This window comes from Podarcis liolepis (genome assembly GCF_965112155.1).
Source record: "Podarcis liolepis genome assembly, chromosome: 11".
NCBI lineage: Eukaryota > Metazoa > Chordata > Lepidosauria > Squamata > Lacertidae > Podarcis > Podarcis liolepis.
Window position 1 is genome coordinate 48,812,043 of NC_139565.1, and position 25,668 is coordinate 48,837,710.

General features: G+C 46.7%; 2 protein-coding genes across 2 annotated transcripts in view; one reads left to right on the top strand and one right to left on the bottom strand.

The window, feature by feature from the left end:
• The window catches only part of AGXT2 (alanine--glyoxylate aminotransferase 2), a 19,872-nt gene extending 13,988 nt beyond the window's left edge, over positions 1-5,884 (top strand). The window contains exons 11-14 of the mRNA XM_083466101.1: positions 39-127; positions 963-1,112; positions 2,060-2,158; positions 4,767-5,884. Coding sequence (XP_083322227.1) covers positions 39-127; positions 963-1,112; positions 2,060-2,158; positions 4,767-4,880 — 452 coding nt within the window. The 3' untranslated portion in view covers positions 4,881-5,884. The remainder of the gene's footprint in view (positions 1-38; positions 128-962; positions 1,113-2,059; positions 2,159-4,766) is intronic.
• On the bottom strand, positions 5,872-24,089 carry DNAJC21 (DnaJ heat shock protein family (Hsp40) member C21). Its single transcript, XM_083466059.1, has 12 exons — positions 23,429-24,089; positions 19,280-19,373; positions 18,999-19,122; positions 17,504-17,626; positions 15,910-16,214; positions 13,632-13,777; positions 12,485-12,572; positions 11,767-11,925; positions 10,938-10,977; positions 8,666-8,856; positions 7,458-7,539; positions 5,872-6,402 (listed from the first exon to the last, which is right to left on the bottom strand). The coding sequence occupies exons 1-12, from the start codon at positions 23,523-23,525 to the stop codon at positions 6,232-6,234; spliced, it is 1,620 nt and encodes a 539-aa protein (XP_083322185.1). The 5' UTR covers positions 23,526-24,089; the 3' UTR covers positions 5,872-6,231.
• Between the last annotated feature and the right edge of the window lie 1,579 nt (positions 24,090-25,668).

The window sequence follows — 25,668 nt, forward strand, 5'->3', positions numbered from 1 at the left end:
TGTTTCAGTTATGAATACTAGCATGCTTTGTTTTTCAGAGATTGCAGAAGCCTTGGCTCAAACCATACATTTCAACACATTTGGAGGAAATCCTGTGGCCTGTGCAGTTGGCTCTGCAGTTCTGGATGTAAGAAAATGACTGTGACTTGCATCTTTATCTATGGGGGACTGTAGCATATACGCCATGAGTCTTTCATCTTAACACTGCAGTACACCACCATCCTTAGGTACTTCCAGACTGTCTCTATGTTTTAGGTAAAAGGACCCCTGACCATTAGGTCCAGTTGTGACCGACTCTGGGGTTGCAGCGCTCATCTCGCTTTATTGGCCGAGGGAGCCGGCGTACAGCTTCCAGTTCATGTGGCCAGCATGACTAAGCCGCTTCTGGTGAACCAGAGCAGCGCACGGAAACACTGTTTACCTTCCCACCAGAGTGGTACCTATTTATCTACTTGCACTTTGATGTGCTTTCGAACTGCTAGGTTGGCAGGAGCAGGGACCGAGCAATGGGAGCTCACCCCGTCGCAGGGATTCAAACCACTGACCTTCTGATCGGCAAGTCCTAGGCTCTGTGGTTTAACCCACAGCACCACCCGCATCCCCTATGTTTTAGGGAGGGATTTAATCACATTATGGCAAATTAAGTGCCGTTAATATCTTGTGCAACAAACTCGCTTCCCAAGCCGATCAGATCTTTTGCAACAAGCGATGGGGAAATGCTCTGGAAACTATGGGAGGACACTTGATGCAACAACGTCTAGGCTCCCTGTCCTTGTCTCATTTCCCCCTAGTATATTTAAGACAGGATTATCCATATGTTCTGTACAGCAGTTATTTACACTCATAGTAGCGGTGTATCAGATTAACTCCACATGCTGTTTCTTTCTTTAGAGTTAAAAAAGGCCTGGCCAACGGTATTTCAGAGAATTTGATGATTTCCTGCATGGCTTTTGTGTTCTCAGGCAATAGCAGAAGACGGCTTGCAGAAAAACAGCCAGGAGGTGGGGACTCGCCTCCTGTTAGAGCTGGCTAAGCTGCGTGATGAGTTTGAAATAGTCGGAGATGTCCGTGGCAAAGGACTTATGATTGGAATAGAGATGGTCAAGAATAAGGTCAGGAAGACATTTTGTGGGCCTGGAATGGTCTCTATCATGTTATAAGCAGCCTCGGCGTATAGATCCATCTTAGCTCTTGGGCTGTCACTACTAAAGGCCTACTATGGAGGCCACTAAAAATCACCCTCCAATTAATTGCATGTGCCTTCTCAGTGCCAGAGCTGCACTTTGTGCTTGGGAGACACTGATACGGGGGTTTGAAATTTGGCCACAGCTTTTATTGTTTGCACATTACAAATGATTAGTGAGCTGGAGATGTGGCAACTCATAGAATCATAAAGTGGGACCCTAAGGATCATCCAGTCCCAATGCAGGGATATTTAGCTGTCCCATTCAGGGATCAAACCTGCAACCTTGGCATTATCAGCATCACACTCTAGCCAACTGAGCTACCTAGTTGTGTCTCTTCTTGCCTTGGTTTTGCCCAAGGAATATCTGGCTCTCTAAGCCTCTTGTTTCATGCTCTACGTTGAGTTTCCTATGCTGGTGAAGCCTTGTGCCTCCCTGTGCAGACAGGCTAAGAGCTTGTCTCTTTTCTAGGTGCTGCCCAAATCTACAGCCCCTCCACACTCCACAGCTGCTAGCTAGATTACTGTCTATGTGGGGCTTCCCTCACACTTGATCCGGGAGCCGCAGGAAGTACAGAATGCTGCAGCCCGATTGCTGACAGGAGCGGGGCCTTGTCAGGGTTAGGGCGCTGACAATTTAACGGCTTCTGTCACGAAAGGTTTAAAATGAGGAATCAAATCAGGAAGACAGATCAGAACTTAGTTCTCTCTCAGGGAAACCTTTGCCCTCCACCCAGATTTAAAACTTAAGTCCAATGCCACCTAGTGGCTAAACGTAATAATGGCATAATCAATGTGAGTTCACTTCTGTTTGTGAGTTTCGGTTAAAAGAACCAGGAGAGGTGGAAGAAAACTAAGCTGACTTTTTCTCCACAGGAGACTCGTCAGCCGCTTCCAGTTGAAGAGATAAACCAAATCATGGAAGATTGCAAAGATATGGGAGTGCTGATTGGGCGGGGAGGAATGTTTTTCCAGGTATTCTTATATATATATGATATATATAAATCCGAGATATATAGATACATTCAGTTTATAAAGAGAGGCAGCTGTAGCAGCAATGCCTCTCTTAGGTGTTGGATAAAAGCAAATGCCACTGGAAATGCAAAGCTGAGTGACTTTCACAGGAAAGCACAAAAATCTGCACTGAGACATGAAATAATGAAACAGATACTAGTAGAAAATAGAGGTGTGCTTGACTCTACAAAACACGGAGAGGGAAAAATCATTTTTTTTAGATGGGACAGGAGTTGCTAAACAACTGCATGCTTGCAGGTCAGAGTTAGTTTGTTTTCTAATCTGTGAACCCTAAATTCAGGAAAACTGTCTTATATCAGGGCAGATTCTATGTCCATCAAGCTCAGTATTATCTGACTGGAAGCTGTTTTCCAGGGTCTCAGGCAAAGGCCTTTCCAAGAACCAGGTGCCTGATCCTTCTAACTGGAAAGGCCAGGGATTGAACCTGTTACTTCCTGCCTGAAAAGCAGGAGCGCATTGATCTGATTTTGCAAAGCAGAATTAAGGGCCACTCTGTTGGGGATTCAGGATTTGCTCAATGGCTGCATTTCCTTGGGGGCGGTTTGGTGTTCAGAATAAACACCTAAGAACTGCCTACTGGATCCAGCCAAAGCCCATTCAGCATGTCCATCAAAGCCATGCTCCCAGTAACTCATAAGGAGGGCAGGCAGGCAGATTTAGCTTGGAAGGGAGCCCCATTGAATTCAATAGGCTTTACTTCGGAATAGATAACGTGGCTCCTTGAGAATGTCACTATTCTGCAGCAATTAAGGTTTAAAGCGTTCTCTGTTCCCCTAGTGCAAGAGAACCGCTTTTGGAAAAGGATTGGGACTTTTTGCAGTCTGGAAGTAGCGGAGAAAGGCATTGGGAAGATATATGAACCCAGCAAGCCCACCCCTTCCCCAGTGTGGTGTAGTGGTTAAGAGCAGTAGACTCGTAATCTGGTGAACTGGGTTTGATTTCCTGCTCCTCCACATGCAGCTGCTGGGTGACCTTGGGCTAGTCACGCTTCTCTGAAGTCTCTCAGCCCCACTCACCTCACAGAGTGTTTGTTGTGGGGGGAGGAAGGGAAAGGAGAATGTTAGCCGCTTTGAGACTCCTTAAGGTAGTGATAAAGCGGGATATCAAATCCAAACTCTTCTTCTTCTTCTCTTTGCCCAGAGTTCTCTAACACCTCTGCTTAGCAAGAATTTCCCAGAGCTATGCACTGGTAAAGTTAGAAATATTAGGCAACTGCAAGCTACATTAATAACGTGATTAGCATTCATGGCGCTACAGCATCAGTGGAGAGGGAATTGAAGCCACGGTCTTAGTAAATAAAATGACCCCTATGTGGGAATTAGCAGTAGGGGGCTAAGGAAAGCATCCCCACCCCCTGCAATGCTAATTGGCATGCATTATGTGTGTGTGTATAAGATGGCAGCTGGGGAGAGAAAGCTTTGAATTTCCTCTCCCCCCATACTGTGCTGATGATGACTATCCCTACAACCTGGCATTTTATTTTTCCAAACTGCAGTGGCACGGTTGCCAATCAAAGCATTAACATAATGTGCAGTTAGGCCCTTGTGAGGTACTGTGTAGCAGCTGCCCAAAATAAATTGTTTAAAAGGCAGCAGTAAGGTGGCGTGTTTTTTTCATGCAAAAGGGTTCAATTGCCAACTAGGGGTGGGGAAAGATTGTCGCCTGAAACTCTGGGAAGCTTTCTGCCAGTCAGTGTAGGCAGCACTGGGCTAGATCTGACTTGGTTCAAAGCAACACCCTAGGCTCCCTCTCTCCTGTGTTTCCTGATTTCAGCCATTTTGTTTATTACTGAATCCGGCTTTCTACCGTATTTTTCGCTCCAAAAGACGCACCAGACCATAAGGCGCACCTAGTTTTGGGAGGAGGAAATCAAGAAAAAAATATTCTGAATCCCAGAAGCCAGAACAGCAAGAGGGCTCTGGCTTCTGGGATAACCGCGCCAAGCCTCTTCAGGGCAGCGGGATGAAGGCTCCCCCTGCCCAAAGAGGCTGCGCAGGGCTAAGGCGGAAGCCAGGACAGGCGTGTTGCTGAAGGGGCGCTGTGCAGTTCTCCCTCTCTGAGAGGGAGAACTGAGCAGCGCCCCTTCAGCTAAGCTGGAGAAGGAACAGAAGGAGACCCTTCTGTTCCTCCTCCGGCTTCGCATGACAGGCGCGTCGCTGAAGGGGCGCTGCACAGTTCTCTCTCTCTGCGCAGCGCCTCTTCTTCACAGGAGAGGGAGAAGGCACAGCTCCCCTTCAGCGAAGCTGGAGAAGGGACAGAAGGGACTCCTCCCACTTCGCTGAAGGGGCGCTGCACAGGTCTACCTCTCTGCGCAGCGCCATTCGCTCCATAAGACGCACTCACATTTCCCCTTACTTTTTAGGAGGAAAAAAGTGCGTCTTATGGAGCAAAAAATACGGTATATAGTGGCTTCCTCCCCACCCCTTTTTGTAGCAACTCCGATTTAGTAACCACAGTATGTATCCAGATTTCATTATTTTTTACTGCCAATTTAATGTGAGCTGTTCCGGTTTCCCCCTCCTCATTTCGGCTTCTTCCTCTTCCCAAGACGTTTAGAATCAAACCTCCGCTGTGCATCACTAAGGAAGATGCAGACTTCGCCCTGGGCGTTTTCCATGCCGCTTTAACAAGACACAGGGAAAGAACAGCAAAGGCAAAATAAGCACCCCATTCGCTGTACCGGCCGTCATAATGAAGAACAAACATCCCTGAGATTGAACTGCCGCAGCTAGCAAATTGCAACCGGTTGACGCGTTTACCGTAGCAGCCCATTTGCTGCCCCAGCTTGTGCCCCCTGAAGCCTTGGTAGTTGCAGCAAACCTCCTGAGCAACGAGATTTACGGTTTGTATAAATCGTCAGATGACCCAGTTTTTTTGGTCTTTCGATTTCCTTAAACGTATGTCAAGCTGCTTTGGTTTTATTTGAGATTCTCTGTGCTTTATAGATATATTTGTATAGATACCTTAGTATAGAAGTGAAATAATAGTAATGCTGCTACCAGTCCCTAGAATGTGAGTGACAGCTGCCCTTCTTTAAGCAGCTGGGGGGGGGCATCCAATTGGCACCTGCCCATTGGGGTCCCCATTCATTTTGTGGATTCAAGCAGTGCCTGTGTGGCTTCCCACTCAGAAGCTGGGCAGCCAATGGTTCTAACACCCTTAAACAGCTGTCACCAATGTGGTGCCATCCAGATGTTTTGAACCCCCATCAGCTGGCAGGAGTTCCTGGTCTAAAACCTCTGGGGTGACCAGGTTGGCAGAAGCCAATTTTAAACTGTAAATGGCATGGTTGGGACTCACCCCCATGTTGCAATAGCTACATCAGGACCAGAATTCACTTTTCCACATGTCTTATTAATTTAGCCTAGTTCTGAATGGTGTACAGTGGTACCTCGGGTTAAGTACTTAATTCGTTCCGGAGGTCCGTTCTTAATCTGAAGCACCACTTTAGCTAATGGGGCCTCCCACTGCTGCCGTGCCACCACCACACGATTTCTGTTCTCATCCTGAAGCAAAGTTCTTAACCCGAGGTACTATTTCTGGGTTAACGGAGTCTGTAACCTGAAGCGTATGTAACCCGAGGTACCACTGTATAAGGACGGGGGAGTCAAGGAAATGCTTTGAACAGCATGCACTAAAAATAAACTGCAGTGTACAGTAAAATAATTTATTGCTTCTTCCTGTACATGGCTTTCCTTACAAGTAAGGGAGATCCTCTTTATATGAATGGTGTAGCTGTGCTTTTTTTGGGGGGGGGGAGGTGTTATAAAATGTTAGCGCAATTGAGGCATCGATTTTAAAGGAGGACGGGTTTTTTTGTGTGGGGGCAGAACACCCGGCAACGTGGAACAATTTAAACAATGCGCTAGCACAGTGTTAGGGGGGTAGGTGTTTCTGACCCTGTTTAATTCATGGTGCCAATCCTGCGCTTCCTTGGGGTAAGCGAGGGGCCTTTGCCACGGTGGCCCTTTAAACCGGTCAGGAGTTCCTCTCGTACATCTCAGAAAGTCCTGTTATCTGTTCCGCCTCTTTTCCTTTTTGCTCCTGCTGCTGTTGCTGACGGCTCCGTTCATGGCTGGCACTTGGACCGCTTTGGCGTGGCCCGTAGCTTTTAAATGTTCGAAGAGCTTATTCCGCGACTGGAATTCGCAGCTGCAGGTAACGCACTGGAGGGAAGCTTCGTGCTGGCAGGGGGGAAGAAGATTTGTGAGCCTTCTTTGCCTGCAAACAGCACAATCATTTACCGTATTTTTCACTCCATAGGACACACTTTTTCCCTCTTAAAAACTAAGGGGGAAAGTCTGTGTGTCCTATGGAGTGAATGCAGGGGGGAGGCAGGCAGGAAAAGCCCCCAAGAGCCGCACACAAGCTTTGTGCGGCTCTTGCGGGCTTTCCTCCAGGAGGGAGAAGGGACTGAAGTGGCTAGTCAGTCCCTTCTCCCTCCTTGTAGAAAAGCCCGCAGGAGCCACGCACTCCTTAAAGGGTGCGCGGCTCCTGTGGGCTTTTGCAGGAGGTGGGGGGATTGCCATAGCGCGCGCAGCCTCTCCAGCCAGAGAGGCTGTGCAAGGCTAAAGAAGCCAAGGCAGCGAACGCGATCCATCCCGCTCACTGTTTTGGCTTCTTTAGCCTTGCGCAGCCTCTCCTGGCTGCAGAGGTTGCGCCCGGCTATGGCAGAAGCCAAGGCAGCGATAGGGATGGATCCCGCTCGCTATCTTGGCTTCTTTGCTCTTTGGGGCTGGGGGGGGGGAGAGGAAACCCGGGCTTCCCCCGCAGCCCCGAGAAGCTCTGGGAGAAGCTTCCCCCTCTAAAAACTAGGTGTGTCCTGTGGTCCGGTGCGTCCTATAGAGCGAAAAATGCAGTAACTTCACCTTACAGGGGCAGAGCCACAACACATATTTAGAGCACATGACTTCCTCCAAAGAATCATGGGAAAGCTCGTTCTCCCATGGCAGGCCTACAATGCCTTGAATTCTTAAACTACAGTTGCCAGGATTTTTTGGGACTACAATTCCCATCATCCCTGACCACTGGGTCTGTTAGCTATCGATGATGGGAGTTGTAGTCCCAAAACATCTGGAGGGCCAAGTTTGCCTATGCCTGTCTTAACCCTTATCTCACAAGGGAGCTTCCCTTCTCCTTGCCTCCCGCCCTGGGAGATCTTCCCTTCCCTTCCTCTCACACAGCTGGGGGCTGACAGAGGTGGTAAAAAAAGATGCACATCTAAAGCGCTTCTACATACCATTGCTTGATGCTCTGAAGATCCTCTTGCAGCAGAGCTTTTCTTTGTGTCTTTCGTTTTCTTCCCTTTCGCTTTCATATTGCTAGAAGAAAAAGAAGAAGAGGCATTTTCTTCCCCTGCACTGCCATCTCTGAGCACCCTGGTCAGCCACTCCTTGAGTTCAGTGGCACAGATGGAAGCTAAATTAACAGGATTCAAGGACTTTGAAACTAGCATTAAATAAAATAATCCTTTGCAGAATGTTCTTAAAAATGATCCCATTATACCAGGGGATAGAGCACCAGCAACTCTCTAGCCCAGTGGCTCCCAAACCTTTTTTTGGGCCCACCAACCCATTGCCAGTGCCCCCCACCCTATAAAAAGAACTATTCCATTTCATGGCTAACTAAGAAAGGTAACACCACAATAAAATTCAAAATAATGACATTACTTGCACATTCACTCAAAATCCAATTAATAAAACTAAATAGTTTTATTAACGGAACAAAACTGATTACCTTAACGTCTGTGGAATGCTCTCCCCAGAGAGGCTCACCTGACACCATCATTAAACATTCTTCTTTAATGCCTTTGGCCATTAAATAATCTACGGCCTGTTAAAGCTGCTGTATGTGTGTGGGGGGAGTGAACTGTTATGATTATGTTGTCTATTCTTATGCTCTGTATTTTGCTTTTATTTTTATGCCTAGCAAAATGTGTTCTTAATGTTGTACACCGCCCTGGAGTCTTTTGATAAAGGGCAATATATAAATGGAATAAATAGTAACAGCAGCACATGCTTTTTGATGTCTGATAGTCATTTTACACCTTCCGTGCTCCTCGTAGGCATGTCCAAAGTCAGTTTTGCAGGTCTAATTTGGCCCCTGTGGCAGTTTAGTTCCTGGGGTAAAATCCTTAAGAAAGCTCAACAACTCTGGTCGGCCCTCACTTTATCAAATCTGGCCCTCTTTGAAAAAAACTTTGGATACCCCTGCAAGGGGCTACACTGCCCACTTTGGGAACCAATGCCCTGGATATCATCAGGCTACACCCCCCACACCATTCCTGAACGCCGACCTTCCTGGTAGGAGCTGATGGGAAATGGAGTCCCAACAACATCCAGAGTGACACAGCTTCCCACACACCTGTATGATTTAAATTGCACCACAAAGGATTCAAACTGCATGCAGACTGCTGCGTCCAGCATCCCCACAACTTTAAACGCTTACCTTTTCACCTCTGCTTTGGGCTCTGTGGTGGGCTCTGCAGTTTCCCCAGCGCTTGCATCTTCCAGGTTGTGGCTTTGGCTGACGTTTCCCGCTTCGTCAGTCTCGCTGCTCTGCTTGGTGCTACCGGCCTGTGTAGACGACTCCGCTGGGGGCTCCCCTGGGCTTCTGTCACTGGGAGGGTCTTCCTGCGCCTGTTTGAATAAGAGAAGCATACGTGACACCCAAGAGACGCCGCAGTGCAGACACACCAGAGAAATCCATATTCTAAGATATAGGCAGGATCTACATTGATTTGTAAAAACGTTATTAAAGTTAACGTTATGTAACTCAATGCAGTTTTCCATTGTCGAAGGCTGACTGCTCTACAGCGCCCTCTGGTGTCACATTTTAATAATGTGCTTTTAACGTTATAAGCGACCAGTGTAGATCCGTCCCTGGAGCGGTGACAGGAAAACCTGTGGCCCCCCTAGATCCTTTTCAGATCCTTTCAGATCCTTTTCAGACCAAGCGCCTCATTCCCTCCCGACTAATCGTCTTGGAACCACCTGCCAGAGGCAAAAGTGAGCAGAGCAATAAATGTGAAATGTTGTACAAAAGGCAACTTTTCCCACCCGCACTCATTCCTCTCTAGCCCAGGCAAGTAGGAGGCACAATCAGAGTCCAATGACACATTCCAGCTAGGCAAAAACACTCAAGGAGGGTGAAAAGCAGGACTGGTGTGGGGTGTGACTCAGGAAGGCATGCAGCCAGGGACCAGATACAAGATTCCTGGGGAGGCCACAGGCCTGAGGTTCTAGATGCTGCTGGGGTATGGGGTGTTGGGGCAGGGGTAGTACCTGTGGTCTCCACCCTGCACTCACCTGTAGCTCCCAGATCAGCGGTTCTCAACCTGTGGGTCCCCAGATGTTGTTGGACTACTAACTCCCATCATCCCTGAGCTCTGGCCTTGCTAGCTAGGGGTGATGGGAGCTGTAGTTCAACAACATCTGGGGACCCACAGGCTGAGAAAGGCTGTCCTAGAGGCTGTCAACATGCGGCAGCAGCCACACTCTGGGAAACACTTTTGACTGGCCAGCAGCAAGTCTATCAGGGCACAATCTACTGAGGATTCAGGCCACCCACAAATGCAGGCTTGCCAGAAACACGAGGGTTCAGAACTGGTTCTGCAATCAACTTCTCCTAGGGAACGCTGGGAAGCCAAGGGACCCCTTAACAGAACTCCAATTCCCATCATTCTTTGCAGGAAGAAAGCACTGCTGCAAGGTTACTCCCTTATCTGCCCCAAGTGAATCACCCTTCCCTGAACCAACACTCCTCTCATCTGAGAAACCAGGAGCTGCAGTCAGAAGGGAAAGGAGAGGGTGGGTCACCTCCATGGCTATTTAAACACACCAGGGAAGGAGCAGGGCAAGAGGGAGAGCAGCCAGGAGCAGCAGGAACCTTAAGAAACTGCACTCTGGAAACAGAGAGGGCCCAAGGCAAGCCATTCCTTTAACCTAGGAATGATGGAACTACGGTTCCCGGTTTTTCCTCCTTAAAAGAGGGCCCTGCTTCGTTCCTGCCTGCCCTCTGGTGGACACTGGTGGGAGTGCAGCAACTTGAAGTCACCTGGCAGCCAAAGGGGTTTTACTACAGCCCTGGCCCGTCCGCTCCGCCTCTTCAATTGCGGTCCTCACTGGCTTAAGGGTCCTCAAAAGATGATCCCCCACAGGGAATTGGCAGCCCCCCCACCCCCAGGCTTGGATGCTCTCAAGGCCCAGTTTTCATCATGTGTTAAGAGCCATAATGAGAGAAGTGGTTGTAGTGAGGATATCATTCAGGTTGCCTTCAACTGCAGATCTACTAACAGAAGCCAACGTAAGAATATAAGAGCCTAAGAATATAAGAAGAGTGCTGTTGGACAAGATGGACCATTGGCCTGATCAAGCAGATCCCTCTTATGTTCTCATGTGCTCATAGCCTTAGCCGTTTCCTACTGCCAATGTGGTACAGTACTTAAAAGAGTGTTGGACTAGGACCTGGGAAACCAGGGTTCAAGTCCTCCCTCAATCTGGAAGTTCCCTGGGAGACCCTGGGCCAGTCGCTGCCTCTGTTGTGGGGATTAACCATGCACACCACATAACTGAACACATAAACTGAAACAATAATTTGCACTCAAGGCATCTGCAGTGGTGTAACTCAAGAGTGAATGCAGCCATTGCTGGTGGAGATTATACAGCACAAAACATGCAACAGGAATTCACACCAAAAAAATAAATTAAAAAATTCTTACCATCATTGGTTTTTGTTTCTTTCTCTGCTTCTTTGAGAGCCTGTAAAAACAAAGTATTAAGATGTCAGTACTGCTCATTAAAAAAAAAAATTCTGGTAAAGGAAGCACTGTTTAAGGTAATTATTGTCATTGTTATTATTAACTGAATTTGTATACCACCCTATACCCGTAGATTATCAGGGTGGTTCACAACATAAAACCATAAAAAAACCCAAAATACGTAATAAAAATAAGAACAAAAACAACCCATTAAGCGTCCCTTCCACAACACATTTAAAAGGGCATCAGATGACAGTCACCCAAAGGCCTGGTTAAAGAGGAACGTTTTTGTCTGGGGCCTAAAGGTTACAAAAACCAGTACTGAGATGGTCACTGCTCTCAGACGCACAATCTAGACAGACACGACACACAAGGAAAAAGGACTCCGAGGGAGGAGGAAAAAGCAAGTGCTTAAGTAAGAGCCATTCACTTTTATGGTCATGAACATGGGACCACTATTCAAGCAGGAGACAATCTTGCTCCATGCCTTTTTGTGAGCCCAAACACGCTCCCAGCTGCCTAGCAGTGGCATTAAAGACATTGATTTTTACAAAATCCCATTACCAAAGGAGCTTTTACAGTAACAGCTGCGGGACATAGGAAGCTGCCTTATATTGAGTCAGGCCACTGGCCCATCTAGTTCAGTGCTGCACCCACTGACTGGCAGCAGCTCTCCAGGATTTCGGATGGGAAGTCTCTCCCTCCTTGGAGGCGCTTGGGATTGAACCCGGGAGATTTTGCATGCAAAGTAGATGCTCTGCCACATCTTTCCCCATCTTGTAATAAGTACTTTTGTTTGGGTAGTTCTTCTGTCTCCTCTTCCTCGTCAGCATTCAGTTCATTCTCATCAGCCGCAGCAACAGAAAATCCCTCCTCTTCCTCCTCCAGTTGTTGCCGCAACAAGGCTACCATCTCTCTGTGCTTCTTGGACTTTTCGTGGTTCTTCATGCTGCAAAGAGTTGTCAGAGAGGAGTTATGAAGAGAGCAGCTGGGCCTGAGCAGCCTGACAACTGCAGAAGTGGATTAAACACAGGCACACTTGGGACAAGCGCCTTGGAAATCAATGCAACTTTCTTCCAAGGAAGTCTGAGACACGTGACAAGCAAAGGGTCTATATCAGGGGTCAGCAAACTTTTTCAGCAGGGGGCTGGTCCACTGTCCCTCAGACCTTGTGGGGGGGTGGACTATATTTTTTGGGGGGAAATGAACAAATTCCTGTGCCTCACAAATAACCAAGAGATGCATTTTAAATAAAATCACACATTCTACTCATGTAAGAACACCAGGTAGGCCCCACAAATAACCCAGAATTTTAAATAATGGACACATTCTACTCATGTAAAAACACACGGATTCCTGGACCGTCCACAGGCCAGATTTAGAAGGCGATTGGGCCGCATCTGGCCCCCGGGCTTTAGTTTGTCTACCCATGGTCTATATATTCCCCCAGGAAAGCCAGTTTTCTTTTCAGGGGGTGTCAAGGGGGTTAGAAAAAGAGAGAAACTCACGCTTTATCGGTCTTAAAGGATTTATCACAAGCAGGGCAGTAGAGATCATCATAAAAGTCAGCCTCGTCAACCTCTTCACTCAATTTATCTGAAAGAGGTAAGCAACAGCAGAGGAACCTGAAATGACTCAAGTAAAGATACTTGGAACAGTATTTCTACGCTTGATTACTCAGGGCTAAGTCCTACCGAGCGGCATTAATGAGGGTTACATTTTGAACTGAAGCCTTACAAGTGAGTGATAGTCACGCCTAGTCAAAAGGAAATCCCATTTGGCCTGTAATCCTATGCACAGTTTTTATTTATTTATTTCCTTATAGCATTGAAATTCCAAGCTTTTCCTCTTCAGAGCTCAAGGTGGCAACCACAGTTCCCCTCATTCAACCGCCACAGCAACCCTACCAGGTAGATTATGCTGAGAGGCAGTGACTGGCCCAGTGTTCCCCAGTAGTTTCATGGCCAATGGGGCTTTGAACCCTAGTCTCCCAGGTCCTTGTCTGATACTCTAATCCAGGCACCCCCAAACTCGGCCCTCCAGAGGTTTTGGGACTACAACTCCCATCATCCCTGACCACTGGTCCTGTAAGCTAGGGATGATGAGAGTTGTAGTCCCAAAACATCTGGAGGGCCAAGTTTGTTTATGTCTGCTCTAATCTCTCTTGGGAATAAATACCACTGGATTTCAGTTACGTAACAGCAATGCACTTGAGTATTTGTGCTGTCTTAAACTATAGCTGTTTCTTTGCTTAAAAGACCCGATGAACTGATTTGCTAATGTTAATATATTGCTGTTTTCACTGTAAAGTAAGCCTGCAACTCATGCACATTTAATTCGTGCACATTTAATTTGTGCAAATTTGAAATTAAAAGGGGGCAGAAAGGGTGTGGGCATATGAGGAAAAAAATACTTTGGCAATCCCACCTGCCATTGAACCCAAAGTGCTTTGACTACACACAATTTTGGTTCCAGGCATAATCCCCAGAATGTAACGCCAGTGTAATTTGTGGTCTTCCTGTATTTGTTGCAAACTGCAAGTTGACACGAAAACCTCTGGCTGCTTGGCAAGTTCCCTAGTCTGGAACCCAGCAGAAAACACTGGCAGGCTTACCCGGCTCTGCCATTAGTGGCAAACTGCAATCTCTCCCTTACCATCTTTTGACTCCTTCTCTTCCTCCTTCTCTCCTTCATCAGAACCATCTCCAAACTCCTTTTCGTACTGGGCTTCCATCTGCTGCAGTTCTCGCTCCAGATCGGACATGACAATCCAGCTCTGCTCCTTATATTGCTCCACCAGCCTTTGAAAGGAGAAGGTTCGATTTGTGTGACATGCTTGCCTATCAAAACAGCCCCACCAGCAAAGAACTCTTGAATCTCCCAAACAGATGAAGCAGGGGCAGACTCGGGAAATACGGTGCCTGGAGCAAGGTGCTTCCTTCCTCAACAAATATTGCTTGTTTTCACAATAATTCCTTTCGGGTATAGTTGATTCTCCCCACCCACCCCAGTAGGTAGCCATACCAATATAGGCACTGCCCTAAATCCAGCGCTGAGATGAAGGAACAGAACAATTTAGGAAGGACAAGCTGGAAAGTGTGCAGAAGAGGGCAACCAAGATGATCAAGGCTCTGGAAACTACCGTATTTTTTCGTGTATAACACGCCCCCATGTATAAGATGCCCCCTATTTTTGAGGATTCCAAATTAAGAAAATGGGGGGGGGGATTGCCCCATGTATAAGACGACCCCCCCTTTTCTTAATATAATTTTAAAAGAAAAAAACCTAGTCTTATACATGGGAAAGTATTCTAAGTCTTATGAGGAGCGGTTAAAGGAGCTGGGCATGTTTAACCTGGAAAAGAGGAGACTGGGAGAAGATAGGATAGCTATCTTCAAGACTGTCCCATGGAAGAAGGAGCAAAAGTTTGCTTTCTCCTGCCCTGGAGGGTAGGACTCAAACCAATGGATTCAAGTTATAAGAAAGGCGTTTCCGACTAAACATCAGGAAGAACTTTCTGACCGTTAAGAGCTGTTTGACTCCCTTGGAAGGTGGTGGACTCTCCTTCCTTGGAGGTTTTTAAGCAGAGGTTGGATAGCCATCTGTCATGGGTGCTTGAGTTGAGATTCCTGCATCGCAGGTGGGTTGGACTAAATGATCCACAAGGTCCCTTCCAACTCTATAGTTCTCTGATTTTATGAGTCCCTGAACCGTTCAGAGAACACGAGGCACAGTGGTAACAGTCTCTGTCTTCAGGGCTGGTGTCCAGCATAAATGGACAGCCACTTAGGTCCACACCACCACAGAGGCCCACTGCGCATGCTCAGAGGCTCTGCTCCCCTTGCTGCTGCTCCCCTTCGCACTTCCTGCCTGTCCCCACCACTCACAGCGAGAACGCAAGCAGTGACAAGAGCAAGCAGACCAAGCAGATGCGGGGAAGAAGAGGAGTTTGGATTTTATATCCCGCTTTACCCGAAGGAGTCTCAAAGCGGCTAACATTCTCCTTTCCCTTCTTCCTCCCCCACAACAAACACTCTGTGAGGTGAGTGGGGCTGAGAGACTTCAGAGAAGTGTGACTAACCCAAGGTCACCCAGCAGCTGCATGTGGAGGAGAGGGGAATCAAACCCGGTTCACCAGATTACGAGTCCACCGCTCTTAACCACTACACCACAGGGAAGCTGTGGCGCTCCAATGTTTCTGGACTCCAGCTCCCACTGGCTTCAGCCAGCATGGCCAATGGCCAGGCGTGATGGGAGTTGAGGTTCCACAACAATCTGGAGCCCCACAGCTTCTCCATCCTTACGTCAAGTTCCCTTTCTGGGCAGTGGTGAGGATTAGGGGAAGCAAACAGGGCATGGCAAGTGCATCTTGCCCAAGCCCACCCCACAAAAAACATGGGAGCCAGCACTGTGCCCTTCCCTATGTCTCCCCCTTCAAACAGACAACTGCATTTCAGGAAGAAAACTTCCAGCCTCGCCTCTGCTTTGAAGTGCTAGTTTTCTACAGGCAGGGATGGATTATTATTTTTTGTTATGCATTGCAAAGGGTGGTGTTCTTTTATGGATCCTTCCCTATTTGGCTGTCGCAATCTGCAAAGGATAGGATATATACCATGAAAATAAATACCGTATTTTTCGCTCTATAAGACGCATCAGACCAAAAGACGCACCTAGTTTTTGGAGGAGGAAAACAAGAAAAAATATATTCTGAATCTCAGAAGCCAGAACAGCAAGAGGGATCACTGCGCAGTGAAAGCAGCAACCCCTCTTGCTGTTCTGGCTTCTGGGATAGCTGCACAGCCTGCATTCGCTCCATAAGACGCACACACATTTCCCCTTACTTTTTAGGAGGGAAAAAGTGAGTCTTATAGAGCAAAAGGTACGGTAAAATAAATCAGCGACGGACTCTCAGCTAAGAGAAAGCTTCCCATACTTTGCTTGCTTCAGTTTCTGCTTCCGGCGCAGCTCCTCCGCCTTCTTCGCTTTCTCGGCGTTCTGCTCTTCCAGAAGCTTCCGGTGCGCCTGAACCCGCTTGTCCCTCTTCCGGATGAAGGCCACCAGCTCGCGCACCAGCTCATTGCGCTCCCGCCTGGCTTTGTCGCGCGTCTTCTTGTTCTCCTTCTCCATCGCTCGCTTCTCCCAGCGGTTGGACGCCTGCCTGGTGTCGTACTCTTCCTTCCAGGCAAAATTCTTCCGGGTGCAGAAACTCTGCCAGTATCCATAGAAGGGGTGAACGACCTACTTGGGAGGAGAGGGGAGAGAGAGCACAGAAGGAAGGATCAACAATTAACTACCTTTCAAAATTAGTCCTTTAAAGGGACAATTTAGAACCCCATTTGGACAGGAAGGACTTGGCCACTGTAGGCCATGGCCTAGCAACTGACAGGCTGGATTGCTGCAATGTGCTCTACATGGGGCTGCCCTTGAAGATCAACTCAGAAACGTCAAAACTGGCCCAAAATGCAGCTGCCAGATTAGTGGCAGGGTACCTTTCAGATTTCACCTAGGCTCTGTTTCCAAACAGCTGCCCTGGCCGTCAGTTTGTTTCCAGACCTGATTCAAGATGCTCACATTAGAGTTGGAAGACCTAAATCACAAAGGCCCCCAAAAGACATGGAAGACGACCTCCTTCCCTACAGACTCTCTCAGGTATCGGGATCAGAAGAGGGGGCCCTCTACTCCACGGAGGTGCCGTGGTAGATCTTAACGTGTTCATACAGAATGGCTCACCATACGAGCCTAGATCACCAGTCTAGATTTCTGGAAAGAAGCAATTGCACTGGTGGAGAAGAGGAACGTCCACTACGTAATACCAGTGTCAGATGGTAGTGGTGGTTGCTCGTGAGTAACCAGTCAGGACTCCGACCTGCCTTTTACAGGTTTTGTTTTGATGCAAAACTATTTAGGGTGCAGAACCACAAGTTCATATATGCCGCAATCGCTAGCAAAACCCGGGAGTGGTCGTTTCCGGGTTGTCCCCCCCAACATAAGAGCTTAGTCACCCCCAGCCTTTTCCTTCCTTCTTTGCGTTTTACACCTCTGCGCAAGGTGGGCAACGGAAGAGGCGTGCTTCCCTCCTGGCCGGCTTGGCCAGGAGCGGTGCTGAGGCTCCCAGCAGCATCCTCTAGCCCTTTCCTCTCCTTTACCCAGGAGGTGTGGCTTTCCCCACCGCAGGAAGAGGAACTGCTTCTCAGGATTTTCGGAGGTTCCCTGTATCCCAACTGCCCCTCTGCCTCCCTTCCCTGTTCTGCTGGCAGTCCCCTGACAACCAGCATATGGGGGCGATTTAGCAGCAGGCAAAACTACAGGTGTGCCACGCAAAAAACTGTGTTACAAATCAATTAGTCCTCCATTGCAAGGTTTTGGGTGAGATGAAACTTGAGGTCCCTTTCCCAACCCGACAGTTCTATGAGCCGATGATTCTACAGTGCAATCCTTTATATGTCTACTTGGAAGTAACCCCCACTGAGTTCAGTGGGACTTACCCCCAGGTAGGTGTGTCCAGGACTACAGCCTTGGCTTCTTACCGTGTCAAAGTCACTCTGGGAGTCTCCAAAACTTGGAAATTCTTCAGCATCTTCCTCCGGCATGGATTCCATTTCTTCCTTGGCAATCATTTCGAAGACGTGCCGATAAACCGCGAAGAAGCCCTGAAAGAGATCGCAGAGAGAGAAGGTAGGGCTCAGTTACCTGCACAGGTGACTAAATGGAGGTGATGGTGTGTGGGAAGAACTGTTCAGGTTTCCCAGCTTCTGATACACAATTCAACTGTTGGGCTGGTTTGTAACCACCTCCCCTTAAGGTGCATTCAGATGTGAGAAATATCCTGTTCGTTTCCCGGATTAGCTTGTTTTCTCATGTTCCTGTCACACTGCAGGATGTGTTGCATTATGGAAATGTGACTTTTTAACCAACATATGGGCATGTTGTTCTAAATTTTGCTCACACTAGTGGGTAAAGGTAAAGGTAAAGGTACCCCTGCCCATACGGGCCAGTCTTGACAGACTCTAGGGTTGCGCGCTCATCTCACTCTAGAGGCCGGGAGCCAGTGCTGTCCGCAGACACTTCCGGGTCACGTGGCCAGCGTGACGAAGCTGCTCAGGCGAACCGCCACCAGAGCAGCACACGGAAACACCAGTGGGTGCAGGGTACCAATATCACTGGACATTGTCACTACTCCCTCCCACCCCCATTTCTGCACACAACACAAGCTTCTGTTCCTCCAGGAAAAAGTTGGACACTGGTCTACCCCATCCCACCCCAAACTGAATCGCTTTGCTCTCATGATTTTCTGGATCAATGGCGTTGCAAATTAGTGAATTAATTCTCTGGGTAGCTAAAACCTATGCATAAGGGAGGGAGATGTCTCTGGACTTGGAGGAATGCCATGGTTTGCAGAAGCACACAAAAAAATATTTTGCGGGAGGAGTCTAAGGAGAATAGAGGGGGGAAGAAAGAGCTCTGTGAGCTCAGCAGCCACAGACACCTGTTGGCTGATAAAACATAAGATCAAAAGCACATATTGCTATTGGAATGTATTAGATAAAACATAAAAGAAATATACAATAATAAGAGTACATTCATTTGTAAAAAAAGGGGGGGATATATGGCGGGAAAGACGGGAATTCCAATGTGTTGGTACGTATATTATTTTAGAATTTTTTTTTCTTTTTGTTTCTTATCTTTTCTTTTTTTCCTTTAATTTTTTTCTTTCTTTTCAGGTATATAAAATTTGTATATAATCTTTGTATACATGTTGGAAAGTGTATTATAATATACCTTGTAATGTAATATGACAATGCTTACCGATGTATTATAAGAATGTTAATAAATAAATAATATGCAAAAAAAAAAGGATAAAACAAATAAAAGGGATATTGAGACAGGAAAAAGAGTGTAGTATCTTGAAAACGGCATGGCTGGCTGGCATTGTGGACAGGAATCTGCCACAGTGCAACAACGTCTGTTATAGGTCTCACTGGACACTGCCTAACTTCTATGGTTCTCTTTGTGTTGAGTTACCTTCTCATCATCTCCATAGCCAGAGTAACAGGTAACGGTAAAATATTGGAAGATGTCCAGGCTGTCATCTTGGTATTCTCCATCGACGCCCCCTTTCAGCAAAGCTTCCCTGTGATTGTCGTACCTAAGAAGAAGAAAAAGAACAGAAAGCAAAGCCTGAAGCTTTTCAGTGCAGAATGGAAGAAAATCACCATTCTTCTTTCAGTCCCAGGGCATTGGCTTAGACTCTGAGTGGGGACTCGGACTGCAACCATCCAGGAGAGGCGATGGCAAAGGCTTACCAGGCTCTTTCTTGGGGATCGCTCAGGACGTCGTACGCAGCTTGGATCAGCTTGAACTGCTCAGCCGCTTCTTCAGCGTTTTCGAGGTTCTTGTCTGCAGAGACACAGCAGAGGGATTTAAGCAACGCGGAAGTACGGGAAAGTGCCAGTGACATGGCAGGAAGTAAATATATTAAACCTGCCGAAACAATTTGCAGCAAGATGAACAGCCTGGGTCCCAAAAACACAGGGTTTCCTCCAATAATAGTTTCCCTCAGAGTAAGCCCACTGAAATGAAGAGGCACAACTTACAGAATCACAGAACCATAGAGCCTGAAGGGACCACGAGGGTCATTCAGTCTGACCCCCGGCAATGCAGGAATCTTTTGTCCGACGTGGAACTTGAACCCACAACCCTCAAATTAGGAGCCTCATGCTCTTCTGACTGGTGCCACAGTTCCATATATAATTTCCAACATTCATATAACATAATTTCTTATCTTATACAATATTTTTTACTTCCGTCAGCTCCTCTGGTGTTTTTCCATTTTTATCACTTATTCTGCATTTCTTAATTTCTCTATTACTCTTAATTATCATTAACTAATAATTCTCCTCATAGTCTTTTTTGCAATATTTCAAATAATCCTCCTTACAAAACTTCTTGCAATCCTGCTAGCGTAATCTGTTCATTACAATTACTTTTCAAAGAATTTGTATATTTACTCCAGTCTTCTAAGAATCTCTGGTCCCGCAGGTTTCGAATCCTTCCTGTTAGTTTATCTAGCTCTGCATAGTCCATCAGTTTCGTCCTCCATTCTTCTTTCGTCGGTTATTCTTCTTGTTTCCATTTTGGTGCCAATAATATTCTTGCTGCCGCCATTGCATATAAAAACACCTTACAATCCTGTCTATTTATATCATCTCCTACAATGCCAAGTAAAAATGCTTCTAGTTTCTTAATAAATGTGTATTTCAACATCTCTTTTCATCTCATTATATATCTTTCCCCAGACGTTTTTCACCTGCCACCATTCCACTTCAATGGATCTACTCTGAGGAGAGTGAGCATTGGCTACAATTCATGTATAAAATATTTATTCCAAGTTTCAAACAGTAGAAAATCACCAAACATATATAATACCATCACCAAGAAATTACAGACAAAAGAAAACATAAGTAAACAAAAAAGTAAGCATAGAATAAAGAGAAAAATCACATCTGTTCATATCTCATTTTTTCATGACATTTTGGACTTCCTCACATCTCCCTTTCCTGCATTCTCCGTAATAAAATTATACACAGCAATTTATTACCTTATTTCAATTCTTATTTTATAATTTTCATGTATTATGCCTCAAACTTTGAATATTTTTATCAAATATTTAACTGCTTAGTTTAAACATAATAATACTTCAGGTTGGATCTTTATCTTAAATTTCACTTATTCTCATATATCTTTCAACTAATTTGCTGATGCCATGTTATTTCTTTTCGTGCATTTTCTTAACATTCATACAACTTCATGTAACTCAGGAGTCTAAGGTTTGGGTAGAGAGACGAGGCTTCCGAATACAGAGAAAGCGATATAATCCAGGTGTCAAGGGCACCTCTGTGGGGAGGGGATTCCACAGCTTAGGGGAAGTCTTAAGGGAAGGGGGGTCTTATGGGAAGGGGGGGTCTTTCAGGTTTTAAGGACGTATGTGAGCCCCTTGAACTGGGCCCAGAAACAAACGGAAAACCAGGGCAGCTGTTTTGAAAGAGCCGCGCAGGTTTTGAATGACACACCAGCCAGTAACCCAGCTGCTGTATTTCGGATCCTTTTAGAAGTTTCAGAGCCATCCCCACGTGAGGTGGCCAAGTATCTCTGGCCAAAAGGGGTTGTAGCTGGTGAACCAGCCAGAACTGGAAATGCCTTCCTAGATTCAGAAAACTGTAGAGTTTTGACCCCAAAGGTCATTTAGTCCAAACCCCTGCAATGCAGGAATCTCAGCCCAAGCATCTATGACCACCCAACCTCTGCTTAAAAAACTCCACGGAAGGAGAGTCCACCAACTTGGGAGGGAGTTGAACAGCTTTTAGCGTCAAAAAGTTCTTCCTGGTTTTTAGTCGGAATTTCCCTTCTTGTAACTTGAATCCATTGGATTGAATCCTACCCTCCAGAGCAGGAGAAAACAAACTTTCCCCATCTTCTATGTGACAGCCCTTTAGATATTTGAAGATGGATATCATCTCTCTTCTCAGTCTCCTCTTTTCCAGGCTAAACATACCCAAGTCCTTCAACCGTTCCTCCTAAGGCTTGGGTTCCAGACCCTTAATCAGGCATCCCTAAACTTGGCCCTCCAGCTGTTTTGGCACTACAACTCCCATCATCCCTAGCTAACAGGACCAGTGGTCAGGGGTGATGGGAATTGTAGTCCCAAAAATAGCTGGAGGGCCAAGTTTGGGGATGCCTGCCCTTAATCATTCCTAGCCATCAAGGACAGTTATTAATCCTTATTGATCACCATGGAATGTGCTTTCAAGTAGGAAGGCTTAGGCTCAAGACATTAAAGATGCCACATGGAACATGCCTTAAAACATTGAAGAGCTCCCAAATCAGTCAGGCTGTCTTCCAAAGCCACTGAGCATACAAGTCTTCACTGGGCTGTTTTTGGGGGTGTCCCCCCACAGCATTGGTGGTTTTGTGCTTCTGCAATGTTTGGGGCTCCTGTTGCTGATGCCTCCCTGAACTCAATGGAATCTATTTTTGAGTAAACATGTATAGGATAGTGTTGTCAGAGGTTGCTCATAGAAAACGCACTCCATAGCATTTGTGCTGCCAGCCAGAGTTATTATGACCTCACTAAAACAATTAATAAACTATGTAGAGACACCCTTCCTGTGTTTGGATAATGCAAGAATACAACATAACAAAGCAATATGGTTGACATCCAGTGCCAGTCATTCTTAGAGTACATGCACTGAAATCAATGGTCTATTCTGAGTATAACTAATATATTCAATATATCTAATATATTGGACAAAAACAGCTGAGAATTCTTTAGCATTTTTAAAGGCTAACAAATTGGTTATGGTGCAGGTTTTTGCCATAATAAATTTGTTATTCTTTAACTGGAGTCTTTGCTCTTTTTTGCCACAACAGACTAACAAAGCTACACTTCGGGAAATATATCGAACAATGGCTTATTAATTGCTTATTTTATATTTTACAACAAACTACAGTACCGATATCCATTGTAAGCCCCTTTGCAGACGGTAAGAAGGTTAAAAAGCAGGATATTAAGCTAGCAAGAATTAACAACTAATCACATGTCTGATTAAGAATACAGCTTCATTCTAGGCTACCAACTTTAATATTAGTCACAATATAGAGGCACCAAGTCTGTAGCCCTCGCTATTGTCACTGTTGATGTTGTTAAGCAGAGTATGCAATGATTTTGCACTGAAAAGTGGAAGACACTTTGATTTTCATTTTAACAGAACTGCTAGGTGCAGTTATTAAACAAACTTACAGAGCAGTCGCCTATACTACATCTCAGAGGTAAACTCTTTGTTTTTCCGATGGGGCTTACTTCCAGGTAATTGTGCATAGGATCAAGACCTGACTAAAGGAAGTTGAGTCTCAGGCAATAGGACAGAAACGCTGAACGCTGTTTCTCTCGCTCAAAGCTTCATTTCTTTCCAGATTTTTTTTGTGGGGTGGGGGAGACATCCCAGAGGCCAGGTGGGTCCCACGACGTCAGGCAGAAACTATCTCGACACCACCACCCCGTCAGGCCTGGCTGTAATTGACGCCCCTACAGGTGCCACCCAATTACGGCATTTGTAACAATTCTATCATTCAGTGTGGCAACACCTGCCCTTTGGAACTCCTTGCCTAGTGATATCAGGCAGGCGCCCTCACCTTACTCTTAGAAATGCTTACAAATGCTGGTGTGAATTTTAATCCGCTTTAGTATATTAACTTCTCTGTGTTTCAATGTATTGTAACGCGCGCGCCCCCGCTCCCATTTTATGGTTTTATCTTTTTGCAAACGGCTCTGAGGGTTTGATATATATATTTTTTTAAAAAAACAACACCCCAGAACCAAGCGTTGTGTGTGGGTGTGTGTGTGTGTGTGTGTGTGTGTGTGTGTGTGTGACACAAGTAAATAATAAATACAGTACCTGGGTGCCAACGTAACGCCAGCCTCCGGTAGGCTCGCTTCAGGTCTTCGTCGGAGGCGTCGCGCTTCACCCCCAGCACCTCGTAGTGGCACTTCATCCTGGGAGGCGCCTGCGGGACTCAGCGCCACTCGGCAGAAGGCGAAGCAGAGCGTTCTGGGGAGCCCTCCTGGGCCGGCACCCTCGTGCTGAGGGCACCGAGAGACACAGCCGGCGAGAGGAGAGGAGGGACCGGAAGGAGCGGAGGAGCCATACAGGAGGCCAAAGCCACTTCCCGCTGCCGGGTTGGGAGGCGGAGCTGACGACAGAGCGAAGCGGCAGATCGGGATCAGCTGGAAGTCAGCGCCGGGGACGGTGCTTGGATGGAAGGGAAGGTGGCGCAGCGCTGAGCGGAGAAGCCTTTGGTGGCGGGCAGAACTCTCGGCACGCGGAAGTTCCGAAGCGGCGGGTACCACTTTGATGTTGATAGAACGCCGGAAACCCGAACGTTCCAGCGCTATGGCGGCGTCAGAACTCCCAAGACGCGAAAGTTCCGGAGCAGCGGAGGCTCCTTTGATATTAATAGAACGCCGGAAGCATGAACGTTCCAGAGTTATGTAGGGGAGGCTGCCCGTAGGTGTGCGCGCTAAAGCTATAAACGCCCCCGGGGTAGGTAGAGGGGGGAGAACCACTCTTGGGAACACCGTTGACGCTAAAAAGCGAGTAAGAACGATTGTTTCGTAATGTATAACTATCTCCTTGCGGCGGCTCAGGCGATTTGTTCTTTAAAGACACTGAGAGGCCAATAAAAACACGCGATATTTTGTAGTTTTGCGAAATTGCGGCCTTTTTTTGGCAGTAAGAAGCAAGCTGCCGCGTGCAGACGTTAATTTGCTCAGAAATCAGCAATAGGTGAGGTTGTGCAAGCGGGGTGAGCTTATTTGCTCTCCCCCCCAGCAGTGAATATAGTAGACATAATGTAAAAAAGTTCCATTTTTATAGCGAGAGGCTAGAAGACAGCAGTGAGTCCCTTTTTGCAGTGCACTAGAAATGTGCTGTTTAAAAAACCAACCCAGAGCCAAACCAGTGTGATACCAAACAGCAGTGCAGGGTACTCAAAACTGCAGTTCCCGTCTTGCGCCACCCACAAAGGTCCCTTCATGACCTTGGATCAGCTGTTATCTCTGAGCCCAGCCTTTCCTGCAGGCTTGTCCAGAAGACAGAAGTGGGTGACTGCAAGTGCAGCACCTCAGCTGTTCTTTAGAGGAATAACAGAATATGAATATGCATTGTTTGGTCTCATCTTTATACCATTGTCATGGTTCCCACCCCAAGAATCCTGAGAACTATAGTTCATGGGTGCTTAGCTTTTAGGAGACCCCTAAGAGCCACAATCCCAAAAAAAATTGAGGGGTATAAGAGTTCTCACAGTGGCCAGTCAGATGCCCATGTGGCCTTCAAGCTGGACATGGGCGCAACAACACTCTGCCCACTTTCAGTTGCCAGCAACTGGTATTCAGAGACGTGTTGTTGAACATGAATTTGTCTAATTCTCCTTTAAAGCCCCCTGTGGAAGTGAGTTCCATAGCTTAACTATGTGCTGCATAAAGAACACCAGCAATGACCACCTTCCTGATAGGCTATGGGCACAGGATTCTGCACAACACTATTGCATATGGGACTGATGGAGAATGGCAGTGGGCTGACACACAAGCCGGCTGCTGAAGAGTGTAAGAGGAACTTCTAACTACCTTTGTGCTGTTGCCTTTTCTCGCAAGGACATTAAAAACCATCTAACCAAACGAAGAGCAAGTCTTCAAGTTTTCTTAATGTACAATGTTCTCCTGACTTGGCTGCAGCTTTTTTTTTCAGAAAACCGGTCCAGGTGGATATTTGGTTTGTCCCAGTCAGTGGGTTCCTGTTGAACAACCGCAGAGATACTGCTACCCTTCTCCACACATCAATGAGATTTCACCCCTCCCATATCCAAGAATCTGCTGATGTTCTCTGCTGATTCTCGAAAGAGGAGGGGGCAGTTTCTGCTCTCTACTTATTCCGTTCCAGCCTCACATCAAAGAGAGAGAGAGACTGAGTGTTAGAGAGAGAGAGAGTGTGTGTTATCTCTGTATAGATAAGGTTGCTGCTAAGAGCAGCTGCAGACACTCAGTGCAGTTCAGCTTCTCCATTTAGCTCTGTATATAGTTTGTATGATAGTTGTAGATAGAATAAAAGTAGTTATTCTACAGAGCTGTTCTCCGAGTGGT

Excerpts from the sequence above, each read along its gene's own strand:
- DNAJC21 (XM_083466059.1), bottom strand. The coding sequence starts at position 23,525 with ATGAAGTGCCACTACGAGGTGCTGGGGGTGAAGCGCGACGCCTCCGAC. Across the intron at positions 19,374-23,428 it reads GGCGTTACGTTGGCACCCAG|ACAAGAACCTCGAAAACGCT; the intron begins GTACTGTATTTA and ends GTGTCTCTGCAG. Across the intron at positions 17,627-18,998 it reads GCTATGGAGATGATGAGAAG|GGCTTCTTCGCGGTTTATCG; the intron begins GTAACTCAACAC and ends GATCTCTTTCAG.